Consider the following 14,015-nt stretch of genomic DNA (forward strand, 5'->3'; position numbering starts at 1 on the left):
TTGATGATAGTATGGTGAAACCAAATATCACATCAGATGCTGAATCATGAGTGATTGCATAATGTTAGCAAATGTATGAGCAAGTCACTGCTCTGCATATTTCTGTGACTGGAACATTATTGAGGAAGGCTATGGAAGCGGACAGAGATTTTGTAGAATGAATTTGGTCTCCCGAGGGGGGTTGTACATCATGCATGCAATAGGAGTAGTTAATGCATTCCAATATCCATCTAGAGAGTCTCTGCTTAGCTATTTGGGATCCCTTAGATCTGTCTGCAAGGGAGAGATTTTCGGAAAGGCTCAGTCCTTTCCAAATAGAAGGCTAATGCTCTCCTGATGTCAAGCGTGTGCAGTGTTGCCTCCCTTCTATCCCATTTTGTTTGGGAAAGAATGCTAGAAGGGTGAATACATTGATTTATGTGGAAGACTGAAGGTATTTGTGGTAGGAATTTGGGATGTGGTCTCAAAGATCTTGTCCTTGAAGAAAATCATAAAGTGGGGGGAATATGCCATTAGGGCCCTATCTCTCCCACTCTCTGAGCAGATGTGATGGCCACTAGGAATGCAGTTTTCATAGAGAGGTGTAGAAGCAAGCAAGTGGCCCTAGTCTTACAGTTCTTGGCTGTGGCTGTAGTGAACAGGTCTATCTATACTCTTTCTGATCCAATGGGAGATGTTCAATAAAGGCATTTAAATTGGAATCATTGATGTGGTTATATTTTGCCATGAGGGCTTGATAGTTAGCAACCCTAAATTATAAGGTTGCTAAAGAATATGATTTATATCCAAATAAATCCAGACATTTCCAGTCCTTGTCATATGGTGTCATTTTAGCATGGTGCTATCTGTTATGTTCATTAACAGGTTTGACAACCAGTGAATTTGGGGATGGGTGAGAAAACAAAAAGTCCATGTGTTTAAAGGGCACATAATATTTCTTGTCTGCCATTTTGGACATCAGGGGTATTTGGCTGGTGTCTGCCATATAGTTTTCACTGGATCAAGCAGCACCTCATTTATGGGGAGTGTAATTATGGCTGATGGCAACGTCTGCAGGATGTCAAGTAGTTTCTGCTGTGACTCTTTGACTTCTTTGAGTGGGATTTGAAGGGAATCCACTACCCTCTTAAAGAGGTCTTGAAACTGCTTGAAGTCATCTGCTTTTGTTGGCAGAGGAGGCATGGCTGCCTTGTCAGGAGATGATGAGGAAACGTTGGTCACCAGAGTGGCTTCCTTGTCTAGTCTCTCCTCCTGTTCCTCAAAGCTCTCCTCTTGAGAATCAGGAGGTCTGGCTATTGAGAATGAGGTAGATCATCTTTCTCTCTCTCTCTGAATGATGCTAGAGGTTCTTGAAAATTGTTGTCTATATGCCACCCATGTGGCCACTGAGGTTGTGGAAATGGCATGGACAGGGGCACCCAAGGGTGTCCATACCAACTGTCTCTTCTACTCTGGCAGTAGATTGAAGAAACATGAGTTTCCACCTGGCTAGCTCCCTGGTGTTGCAATGGAAAGCTCTGGATTGACAATGAATATAAGTCATCCCCATCATTGTCGTTGTCGGACCAGGGTGAAGCAGTCATGGATGGTGGAATAGACTGTCCTGGTACCACATGTAAATCCAGAGACCTGGGTGTAATCCATACTTCAGTTATGTCGGTGTCTGGTAATGGTGATTCAGTCATCTCCGAGACCATCAAGTCTTTGGGGAACTGAAATTCCTGCAGTACTGGAATAGCCATCAGCACCATTGAGGTCATAAGAGTAGGTGCCATTGAAATGGAGATAGCCATCTGTACTGGAGGCCCTCTGCACTCCGAGGAATGGCCAACAGGCATCGTCGTAGTCTTTTACGGTGCTGGTGTACTTGGCACTGATTGTCTATAAGCCTCCATCAGTGCTGTTTTTAGAGGAGCTGGGTCTTTCTTTGCTGCTCCTTTCCACTTATGGGACTATTCTGCCTGAGCCTGCCTTCACAGGGTCTTTGGGCTTACTGGTGGTATCGGTACCGGAGGATTCTGCAGCTTCATAAGTACCTGTGTATCAGTCGGTACTGAAGTTATTGACCATGCCTAAGACCTCTTTCTCTTGGCCAATTCCCTGCTCGGGGAACCTGTGGCCCACTTCTTTGAGACTTTCTGAGAGAAGTCTAAGGATTTCCTCTTTGAAGCCACTGGAGAGTGTTGAATGGACGATGTTGACGGGATCGGTCTCAATGGCGACTGCTGTCAAAAGGGGGGTCCCGGGCTCTGGGGTCAGAGGCAGGTCAGACTGAATTTCCATCATGAGTAGTCTTAATTTCAGCTCATGACTCTTTCTGTTCTTGCCTTTAGTTTGAGACAAAACATGTACTTCTGAGGCAGGTGTCCGTCTCTGAGGCAGCGAATGCAGCAGGAATTGCCGTTGCTGACAGGAATGGCTTCCCAACAGAAGAGACAATGTTTAAACTTGGGGAGAGCTGCGCATACCCTTTTTAGGGCTCACTTTCTGAATGGGAAGAACTAGGGAAATATAATTTATACTATTCTATAAGCAAAATAATAATATATATGAATGAAATTAAAAAAAGAAATTATTAACACTAACATTAACTAACTGAAGTTGTATTACTACTAAGGAAAAAAATTATTAAGAAGAATCTCTATCAATGGGCTTGCTAAGGCTCAGTCTCAGGCCAAGGGTAGTTGAGAAGGAACTGAGGACGGTTTGCCCGCACAACACTATTTAGCAACAGAGCACAGCGTGAGATGGGGAGAGTGCACATGCAGGCCAAATGGATACTGCTACCAAAAATCTCCAATCTGAAGCACAGGGCCATGCACCTATAGGGTCACTATTTGAAGAACTGTTAGCTTGAGTTTTGCCTCCTTTCCAGCCAACCTACAAAACTGGTTTTAGCCAGGATAGGTCCATGAACACAGAAGAACTCTGGCAGTATGAGACAGGACCGTCTCTGAGGAGAGGGAAACTTGTTCAGAGGAACCTGACTGAGACACACAACACCCTGCTGAGGGTGCCTGAAGAAGTTAGGCCTGACTAGGTTACCATCAGAGGGTGATAAGACTTTAGTTAAGAACAGATGCATGAATACTTTTTTTATATTAAAAATCCTTTTTCTTCCCCTAAAAGCTCTATTCCTTTTGCTAAAATAAACAGTACTTTGATTTTAAGAAGACTTGCCTGATCAATGTGTACCACTGGTCATACACTCCTGAAACGAAGACTATAGGTGCCCGAACTCAGTCAGACCTCAGGGTAAGAATTGGTGGAAACACATATAAGAGATGTCTGTTCCATGTGAGGAGTTGTGCACAGGACACAGTGTAGCCCAAGATCCAGTGTAGGAGTGGGAAAACTATGCAAATCCACCCCAGGATAGGTAAAGGCATGAAACCTAACATCTGAGGGGGTACCTTCAAAGACCAGGAAGGGGGCAGAGGTGTAACTAACACTGTGACCATGGCATATCTGTTAAGTAATTTTTTTTCACCTGAATATGCAGGTTTTGAATATAGAAATATTAAATAATAGAAAAACTGTGCCATAACTTTTTAAAAAATATTTCTTTAAATAGAGGTAGTGTATTTCACGAATGTCTCAGCAGTGACAGAACGGGAACAGAAGGTAGTGAATAAGCAGCCTAGAAAAACAGCCTTAATGGAAGGGTGTGAAACTGTTAGGAATAGAAGGTATTGGAAGGGGAGTCTGGTGTCCACAATAAGAAAGAGGAAAGGAGAAAACAAAGAGCATCAAAAAGACGTTCCAAATCAGAGGGCATAGGGTGGAGAGAATGGGAATTGAGAGAACCATGTTTGGAGAAGACTACAGAGAGAGGAAGAAAACACACTAGGATGTTGGTGTAAGTGTGGAGACAGCCTGAGGGAGTGACAGGCACAAAGAGGCAGAACCAGCTAGACACCATATCTGTACTATAGCATCTCCAGCCAAAACCAGGGCTGTATAGGGCTGAGCACTGTACATTAGGGCTGCCAACCCTCCCAGATTGTCCAGGAGTTTCCTGGAATCGGAATCAATCTCCCAGTGGCTACTGAAACCAATCTGGGAGATTTTAATAGGCCGCTAAAAGTCCAGTCGACAGCGCGGTGGGTGTAAGGCAGGTTCCCGGAAGTGACCGGCACATCCCTCTGGCTCCTAGGCACAGGGGCAGCCAAGGGTCTCTGCGCACTGCCCCCGTCTGGAGCGGTGACTCTGCAGCTCCCATTGGCCAGTCACCAGAGATAATGGGAGCTGCGGGGGGCAGTGCCTGCTGGCAGGGGCAGGACGCAGAGCTGCCTGGTCACCCCGAGCCTAGAAGCCAGACATGCTGGTCGCTTCCGGGAGCTGTCCGAGGTAAGCACCAACTGGCCAGAGCCTGCACCCCATGCCCCTTCCCACACCCCATCCCTCTACCCCAGCCCTGAGCCCCCTCCCATGCCCAAACTCCCTCCCAGAGCCTGCACCCCAAACCCCTCCTGCAGCCCAACCTGCTGCCCCGGTCCTGAGCCTCCTTCCACACCCCACACTCCCTCCCACACTCCAAACCCCTCGGCCCCAACCCGGAGCCTCTCCTGTACCCAAACTCCCGCCCTGAGCCCGCACTGCCTCCTACACCCCAGCCCCCAGCCCAGAGCCTGCACCCCCTCCCACACTCCAACCCCCAGCCCAGTGAGGATGGGCGAGAGCACGCTGCAGAGGGAGGAAGGATGGAGAGAATGGGGGCGGGACGTCAGAGAGGGGGCGGTGAAGGGGCGTGGCCTCGGGCAGGGGTGGGGCAGGGGTGTTTGGGTTTGTGCCATTAGACAGCTGGCAGCCCGTCTCTACATGAGCATGGAGCTGAAGCCACAGGGACCAAGAGAGCCAGGAGCTGGGAGCAGGCCAAGCCACAGGGATTAGGCAACAGGCCCTGGGCTGGCAGGGAGCTGGAGGTCTTGAATCGGGGGGGAGGAGGGGGAAGGTGGAGACTAGAGGGAGGCGGGCTTATGCAAATGAGCCACTAACTCTGTAAAAAACACAGCGTCCCCAATAACAAGGGACAGTTCGTTACCATGCCACGGGAGTGTACAGAGCATGCGCGCTATCTGTAGCTGCCTGTTCCCTTCCCCCCTTTGCGCACCGTAGCTGTCGGCGAGCGGAAGCGCGTGGCTATGTTCTCACGTCCGGTGTGTGGGCGCGCGGGTTGATTCGGTCTGTGTCCGGGTGACTTGGCTGCTGCCGCTGCTCCCAAATGGCGGGTAAGTTGTGGCGGCGGAAGCGAGCTGTGGCCCCAGGCTCTGTCGCGGCTTCGCCGAGCGCGGTGCAGGGAGGGACCCCGGCTTTCCCTCGGCCTGTCCTGCGGCCCAGGAGTATAGGGGCCTCCCCGGTGCCGCTGCTTGCGGCTGTGGAGGGGCTTCCTGCTCCCCGCGGGGATGGGGGGGACCGGCAGCTCCCGCCGTCCGCCCTCACCCCGCTGTTTGGGGGAGCCGCCAACGGCGTGTTTGCCAGTCCCCGGGGTGCGGTGCCTAGTGCCTGTCACGCCGCCTGCCCCGTCGCTCGGGGCTCCCGGAAAGCGGCTCCTTGTGTCCTGCTGCTCCTGTCTCTTCCCCTCGCTGCGACCCGGCCTGGCTGGGCCGCTCCGAGGGGATCCGGGTCGCAGTGTGGTAAGGAGGCGTGGGAAGGGACGCGCTTACCGCGAAGCAGAGCCCAGAAGACTCTCTCATTACGAGCCACAGCCGTGTTAGGCTGTATTTGCAAAAAGAAAAGGAGTACTTGTGGCACCTTAGAGACTAACCAATTTATTTGAGCATAAGCTTTCGTGAGCTACAGCTCACTTCATCGGATGCATCATAAGCTTTCGTGAGCTACAGCTACGGACCCGATGAAGTGAGCTGTAGCTCACGAAAGCTTATGCTCAAATAAATTGGTTAGTCTCTAAGGTGCCACAAGTACTCCTTTTCTCATTACGAGCCGATGAGACTCTTCACGGGGTGTCTGCACCCTGCTTCTGGGGAAGAACAAGGGAACATGACTCCGCAGTGGCTCTGCTCTATAGGTCCGGGCCAAGGATACATTCGCACCTGTGAGCTATATCCAGTTTCAGGTGTCTGCCCAATTCTTAAATACACAGCAGCCTGTTTAAGTCAATAAAAAACAACTTTACAGATGGTCTGGATAGGGTAGTAGCAAATTTTTCCTTTAAGTACCAACTCTCCTTTGAACATGCTTATGCTAAATTTATGGATCCCCAGAAACTAATTAAACTGCAAAATCTTTTGTGCAAACTTCAGCTGATTTATGAGATGGGTCTAAAAAACTTCAAAAATTTACTTTTTAAACTTTGTAAAACTGTGGCCTGTAAATAATGTGGTTTAGAAACGTCCTTTGTTTTAGTCCATTGTCCTATATAGGGTCAAGTGCATTTGACTAGATACTATGATGGGTGCACTAGAAATGTGTGAGATGCATAGGTAACTAGATATCAGAAATTAACTAATGTTTGGGAATTATTTTTTGCACATTATTGAATGCTTTGAGAGTTAGGCAGACTTTTCTGAAGTTCTATCGGCTAAACTACTCAGTTCAAGGTTAGTGGTGACTTGCAAAAGAAAAACAATTGCACTTGTGCCCTTTTTTCTTCATGATCTTTCTGAATGCAAGACACCTTTTTTCAAATGTGTCAGCTTGTACTTTACATTAGAAATTAAGGGCTGGTCTGTCTTAGGACTCTTTGAACAACGTGATATCATAGCCCTACTAGTTTTTCAAAGTGCAAGGTAATAAAACCCTGATTTATTGAGGTGGAGAAGCTTTTTTAATCACTTAAATTGTTTTTGTTAATTGTTTAGCCTACCAGCACCTCTCTCCTCATCCTTTTGTCCAATAGCTTCTCTCCTGTGTGTTACCTTCTCTCAACTTTTTCAACACGTTTCAGTGGGAGTGGGCATCTTTGTCCGTGCCCTATTGACTGAGATTAGTGTGTGTAGATTTGCTCCTGTTAGGTGGAGTGGAGAAAAATGGTAACTTAAACTGATTTATTTTTGATTTTTTAAATTTACAATAAGTACATTTAAAAAAACTATTTAAAATTAAATTTGAAATTGACAGCCTATGCCTAAACTTAGTACAATCTATTAAAATAATTTAAATTTAAAAAAATCATATTCAAGCAGTACGTTTGCTTCTGAAGTTGTAAAGAAAGTAAAGCCACTGAACTGGTGGAAGTCAATAGCTAACCACCTGGAAACAGTTTGTGAAGTGTTAAACCTGCTCTGGACAGCAATAGCCTCTTCTCCAGGTGTGGAGAGAATATTTTCTTCATTCTGTTTGTTCAGCTGAATGAGTAGTCCATTCAACGTTGAGACATTGATTGGGAGTCGAAAAAACAGCAGTTTTCTTCTTTCAGACTAAGTAAAAATGAGGTATGAGAGACTGAAACTTACTTGTTCTAAAATATTGAAGATCATGGAGACCACAGATCAGTTCAGTTCACTAAGTACAGACAATACTGCCTTTGTTTAATATATTAGTTTAAAGGCAAGGTTTTGATAAATTTATTTCTTATGTATTCAGCACATTTAAGGTAGCTTTATTGAACTAATAAAAAAACTTGAATATGTTTTTGTGCATTTTTAATTGAATTATAGTTTTCATCCAAATTTAGCTTGACACAAATCACAAGTGGAAAAACAAAAAATCAAATAGATAAGAAACTCCTCATTTGCTTATACAATAAAAATGTAAACATTAAGAATCTGAAAAATGTATGTAAGTTTTGTAATAGTGTATCCTCCGGGCTAGTGAAAAGCAGCACCAGGTTTAGTGTGGAGGCTATATTATGTATTAATGATTATAAACCAATGAGAATTGACATCTTGAATTATTTTTCCTCAAAATAGTACAAATGCAGAAAAAGATGAAATTGTGATTAAAATTGGTGATTTTAAATCAGTCCACCCTGGAGAGGTTCATATGCTCTGTCTCTGTAATATTGGGTCATTTTATTAACACTAGTGCAATGTGATGCACAGACTTAAAAACTAGGAGGAAGAAAAGCCACCCACTACCTCATAACAGCATTAGGTTCTGAAATATATAACTCATAGCCTTTATGGCCAGAAGAGACCACCATGATCATCTAGTCCAGTGGTTCTCAACCTATTTACCATTGTTGGCCGTATCCAATGCTACCTGTATGGCCCTGAGGATGTCACGTGGACTGCAGCTATGTGCTGATTGGGCCACAGGTTGAGGACCACTGATCTAGGCTGACTACCTACACGTTGCAGGCTAAATAACCTCACCCACCTGCTCCTGTAATAGACCCATAACCTCTGGCAGAGTTACTGAAGTCATAGATTCCGAGGCCAGAAGGGACCACTGCGATCATGTAGTCTGACCTCCTGTGTAACACAGGTCATAGTACTTCCTCCAAATAATTCCTAGAGCATAGCTTTCAGAGAAATATCCAATCTTGATTTTAAAATTGCCAGTGATGGAGACTCCACCATGACCCTTGGTAAATTGTTCCAGTGATTAAGTACCTTCAGTGATAGAACTTAACTTCTTATTTCCAGTCTGAATTTATCTATCTTTGGCTTCCACCCATCAGATCATGTTATACCCTTCTCTGTGAAATTGAAGAGCCCATCATCAAATATTTGTTCCTGTAGGTACTTACAAATTGTAATCAAGTCACCCCTCCATTTTCTCTTTGTTTAGCTAAATAGACTGAGCTCCTTGAGTCTGTCACTATAAAACATGTTGCATAATCCTTTAATCCAGGGGTTCTCAAACTTTATTGCACCACCACCCTCTTCTGACAACAAAAATTACTCCAGGGCCCCAGGAGGGGGAACTGAAGCCTGAGCCAGCCTGAGCCCGCCCAAGCCCTGCTGCCCCGGGTGGGGTCCAAAACCCACTGCCCAGGCCAGGGGGCCCAAGTCCAAGGGCTCCAGCCCCAGGTAGAGGGCTAGTAACCTTAGCCCCACTACCCTTGGGCTTTGGTCCTGGGCCCCAGCAAGTCTTAAGTCAGCCTGCTGGCGACCCCATTAAAATGGGGTTGCGACCCACTTTGGGGTCCCGACCCACAGTTTGAGCACTTCTGCTTTAATCTGTTGGCTCTTCTCTGAACCATCTCCAGTTTATCAACCTTCTTGACTTGTGGACACTAGAAATGGACACAGTATTCCAGCAGTGGTTGCACCAGTACCAAATACAGAGGTAAAATAACCTCTTGCTCCTACTCAAGATTCCCTTGTCCATGTATCCAAGGATCACATTAGCCCTTTTGGCCACAGCATTGTACTGGGAGCTCATATTCAACTGAAGAAAAGGAGTACTAGTGGCACCTTAGAGACTAACAAATTTTTTTGAGCATAAGCTTTCGTGAGCTACAGCTCACTTCATCGGATGCATTCAGTGGAAAATATAGTGGATGAAGTGAGCTGTAGTTCACAAAAGCTTATGCTCAAATAAATTTGTTAGTCTCTAAGGTGCCACTAGTACTCTTTTTCTTTTTGCAAATACAGACTAACACGGCTGCTACTCTGAAACCTGTCATATTCAACTGGTTACCCACCCTACCCCCAATCTCTTTGAGTGACTGCTTCCCAGTGTAATAAAGCCCAGGTGCTAAAACACACTTTTTAAGCCTTTGGTGTAATCAATAGTCCATGAGAAGTCCCCCTTAGTGGCGTAGTTCTCTCTCCCCAGGGCACACGCCTTTCACGTTTTGGTCTTTTGTTTCAAATAATTGTTGATTACTAACTAAATTTTAAAGATTTTTGGCTTATGCAGTTACTGATCTATTTATATAAAATAAGATCCATGTCAGTGCTTCAGTATTCTTTTACTGTTGTCCTACTCGTGTTTCATAAAATGCATCAAATCCAGTCTGAAACTGAAACTTGAGAGAAATACAAAGGAACCTACAGGAAAGTATTGATTCAACATCATGCCACGAAGCCATGTCTGATATTTCTTGATTCGTGGTTATGTGCGTTTAAATAAGTATATACAGCTGGTGTAAATTAGCATATGAAACCACTTTTACTACAGTATAGTACTTTTAAAAACTGTTGGTTTAGCTATTCTCTGTATGGGGCTTTTGTGCTTACGTAAAGAATGGAGGCCACACAGCTTTTAACTACAATTTGTCCAACAGACACATTTTTCAGTGCATGGTGGCAGGGTATGTCAGCATAGCTCCCTCGCCCAGGAGTGTGGATTTTTACCTTCTAAGTGACTTGGCTATGTCAACCTAAATTTTAAGTGTAGACCAGGCCTAATTAATACAAGTACACGTAAACTGTCCAAAAACTGATGTAAGAATACAGGTTTTGCTAGGTACAAAGGATGTAATTTATTAAAGGAACACCAGCAACTTAAAAAACAAACTCATCTGAATATTTAACACGCATCTTTCCTTGCAGGTTTATAAGACAGTTGAGTTTAAAAAGGTGTTAACAGTACAACAAAATACATCTTTAAACAGTCTGATTAAAAATCTCACCACTCTGTTGCTTAAGTGTCACATTTTTGGTACTTATGTTAATTTCTAGTTTTCCTGGAAAAATAATGCAGACTAGACCTGAATTTCTAAAGCAAAAAATAAGCAGGAAGAAACCTGTACTTTCTCAGACAACCTGAAGAATCATGGACCATATTTTCATATGTACTTGTTTAGCACCTGGCATAATCAGGCCCCAATCCTCGTTGGAGCTTCTAGTGCTACATAATATAAATATTTTTTTCTTCCTTAGCAGCTCAACTTTTAAATAAAAAACAAATGTAACAAAAAATAATGCATAGCTGCTAATAGTTCCTGTTTAATGTGAAGTTTCATACTTTTTGGTATCCGCTGATGCAACTCTTGTCAGGAAAATCTTCACGATATTTCTATTTGTAACATCAGTGTTCCAAAATGAACTGACAACATTTTGGAAAAATAATTCTTGGCAAAGAACTTGTACAGTATTTTAAATTTCAGCCAGTAGCATATTTACTACTGGCTGAAATTTAAAATACAAGTTCTTTGCCAAGAATTTTTTTTTTTAGTTTTTACAAAATGTCAGTTCTCTTTATTGTTTAAAAACAAACAAACCCCCCAAACCAGAAATATTTTAGCTGACTTGTTTGCATTACTAAGAGGACTGTATTTTTTAATTGTAAAAAATGGTAGCCCCTTATTCAAAAAATATGAACTAGGGTATTTCTGTACCCTCTAAATGGTTCTTGCCACTCTGATGCACAGAGTAATTCTGTGTGTAATTACTCTCTGTATATTGTAGATTTACATAACATTTAGTTACATCTCTAAAGGGTCCTGTTTAAAAATGAGAATCCACATATGAAAAGAGACAAATTGAAGTGTTTTTGATGTGTATTTATTTCTTTACTTCTGTAAAGTTTAAATGAGAACCTTATTGTTTTAAACATGTTCCCTTGGATTGTGGCAGTACGTAGTTTAAATAATGATTTGCATAAACTTTTTTTCCCAGGGCTCAGTGCTATGGAGAAGAAGTTGGCTGAGTTCAAGTGTAATACAAATGAAGCAATTCAGCTGAAATTAGGTAATTTGTTTTCAAGTCTTTGCATTTGGTATTGCAGTATGTTACCAAGTATTTTAGAACCATTGCTTGATATTTAAAGTTTGTCCAGTAAAAGTTTGTTCACTTTCTTCTATTCACCATACACTGCATGAAGTGTAAATATAAGTGTAGTTTAACAATGTCTAGTTCCCTGGGCTCAGTGGAGATAAAGTACGCGAGTATAGAAATAATCATTGAAGGACTCATGCAAATAAAGGGAGTCCCACCTCCCCATAATGTGTGTTGAATGATCCTTTAGTTGGTTTCAGCACTTTAGTAAACCTACATTAAAATTAGTGATATGCTGAAATTGCCCCATCCCTTATTTTTATGTGGCATTCAGTACATGCTGATAATACTGGGAGGGAAGGGACACAGCAGTTCTGTTCTTCTAGTTCTTCCTTTCCTTCCATGTCTTTGGTATTCAGCTCTCTTGAGGGTACCTTTGACCTCTCAGTGGATTTAGTGAAAAAATTAGTATTACTCAACGGTGTATTTTTTTAGTTGCACAGTATCAAATATCCAATTATGCATTAATTTTGTACTATCCATTAATTCTTTAAATTACTTTTTCCAGAAAAGGGATCTTGCATTCTTGCTACTTAGTAAAATAGTATGAAATCCTGGTTGTGGTCTGAAAGAAAATACTCCATAAATAGTCTCTCTCATTTTCATTGACTTTCTGGATGGTTTAAGAGTTTTTAATGAGAACTTTTGGGGGGAGGGGAAATCTGAATGAAAATATCTGCAATTCTGGGTTTCACCGTAGTGAATTTACCTAAACAACATCTAAAATGCAAAAAAGAACTTTAGAACTCTGCTGGATGTGGATGCAACATAATTTAACTTAAACAAGCCTATCAGTGTCAATAAAAGTTTTGCAATAGGAGAAGAATAAACCATATCTTTGTAACTTTAAATTTTTCTACCTGCGGGTAAGTGTTCCTCTGATATGACCCAATTGCATAGTTGAAAGGTACTAAGAGGGGGGCCTAAGTTTGGAAGAGGAGCAGCAGCAATCTTCAGAATACTGAAAGAGAGCTAATATCAAACTAGTGTTTGACTTTCAGGGTAGGAGAGTATTGCTTTGAGGACCAAGAGTATGTGTAATACTCCAGGTTAGTGGGAAAGAAAAGAGAACGCTTACTCTAAAGTAGAAAAATTAAACAATAAAGAAACATTCATTCTCTCTCTATTCTGGAGAAGATGAGCATTTAATAAGCTGATTTCGTCTATAATTAAAATTGAATTCATAATATGAACTCAATTTAAAAACTTGTAAGCCAAAATTTTGTTCTAACTGAAGTAGTTTAAAGCTTTAAATATTGGATTTGTAAAACCATTTTCCTCAGATTAAAAAAATATTGTTTTACATATACTTTCTTGAAAATATCATGTTTTATGGGGATTTAATTTTCACTTTTGTGTTTTGAGACAATCTGTCATTTCCTCCTACATTTTTCAAAAGGGATGGAAATAATGGGGTGTATTTGAATTTTGGCTACCAATTAAATGAGCTATTACATTAATATGAAAAAATCTCAAATCGTCCCCCTAAAATTAATTAATATCTCCATATTCTAGTCTTCCTTTTCTGTTTTATTCTCCTGTTCCAACTTGAGACTGAAGAGGATCCTCAGGATCAACCACTTCTATTCCTTGCATGTCTTTGCAGCGTCTCCCTCCTCCTCGAAAATGTCGTTTGTTTTTCCTGCATGTGTACAAAGAAGTAGGAGTACATCACCTTTTATGGACCCTCACTCATTTCAAAAGTGCTTTGTCTTATTAAAACTTTCTATGGGCTTGCCTCAGGCAAGTTCTGCGTATCTGCTTTCTGAATCTAGCAATGGTTGCCTTTCTGTCCCTTTTTGCTATTGTAGGTGCGGGGACTGCTTTCTCTATCTGGAAGCTCCTCGTTTGCATTTCTTCCTTCTTTGTTTACACCTTAGTTTTCTCATTTTAAATGTATAAAGATGCATTAAAGCAGCTATAAAGTTATATATTTGACAGCAGGCAGGAAATGCAAAAATGAAGGTTCCAATAACAAGCTTAACTCTGCAACATTGCCTACATGTGTAAACACTAAACGTGTATTCATTATCATACACTAATCAAATATACAATTTATAGTGTCTTGAATGGCCTCCCCTTAATTAAGGGTATAGGCAAACTGCCATTGTAATGCATATATTGACCACTGCACACTTTATACTTTTACAAAACTTCATTTAACTGATTTTTATTTTTTTTTAATGTGGGTGTAGTAGATACTTGTAGAGTTTTCAGAAATGTAGGAAAGAACTTCCATGGAAGTCACAGAAATCCGAAATTGGATGAGGCAAGAACTTATTTTTTTCCCGTCAGTTACATCTTTATCATATTTTACTGTACAAGAATATATTTTAACACACTGGATATAAACTTATTTTTACAATGATTTCTGCAATTGCT

The 14,015-nt window shown here is 42.2% G+C and overlaps 1 protein-coding gene across 2 annotated transcripts in view; it reads left to right on the forward strand.

The window, feature by feature from the left end:
* The first annotated feature begins 4,778 nt into the window (after positions 1 to 4,778).
* The window catches only part of HAT1 (histone acetyltransferase 1), a 45,679-nt gene continuing 36,442 nt past the window's right edge, over positions 4,779 to 14,015 (forward strand). The window contains exons 1-2 of one of the 2 annotated variants that reach the window (XM_037913012.2): positions 4,779 to 5,231; positions 11,475 to 11,546. In XM_037913012.2, coding sequence (XP_037768940.1) covers positions 5,225 to 5,231; positions 11,475 to 11,546 — 79 coding nt within the window. In that variant the 5' untranslated portion in view covers positions 4,779 to 5,224. The other variant, XM_043525496.1, reaches the window with a different exon arrangement.

Source organism: Chelonia mydas, chromosome 11, assembly GCF_015237465.2.
Source record: "Chelonia mydas isolate rCheMyd1 chromosome 11, rCheMyd1.pri.v2, whole genome shotgun sequence".
Classification (NCBI taxonomy): domain Eukaryota; kingdom Metazoa; phylum Chordata; order Testudines; family Cheloniidae; genus Chelonia; species Chelonia mydas.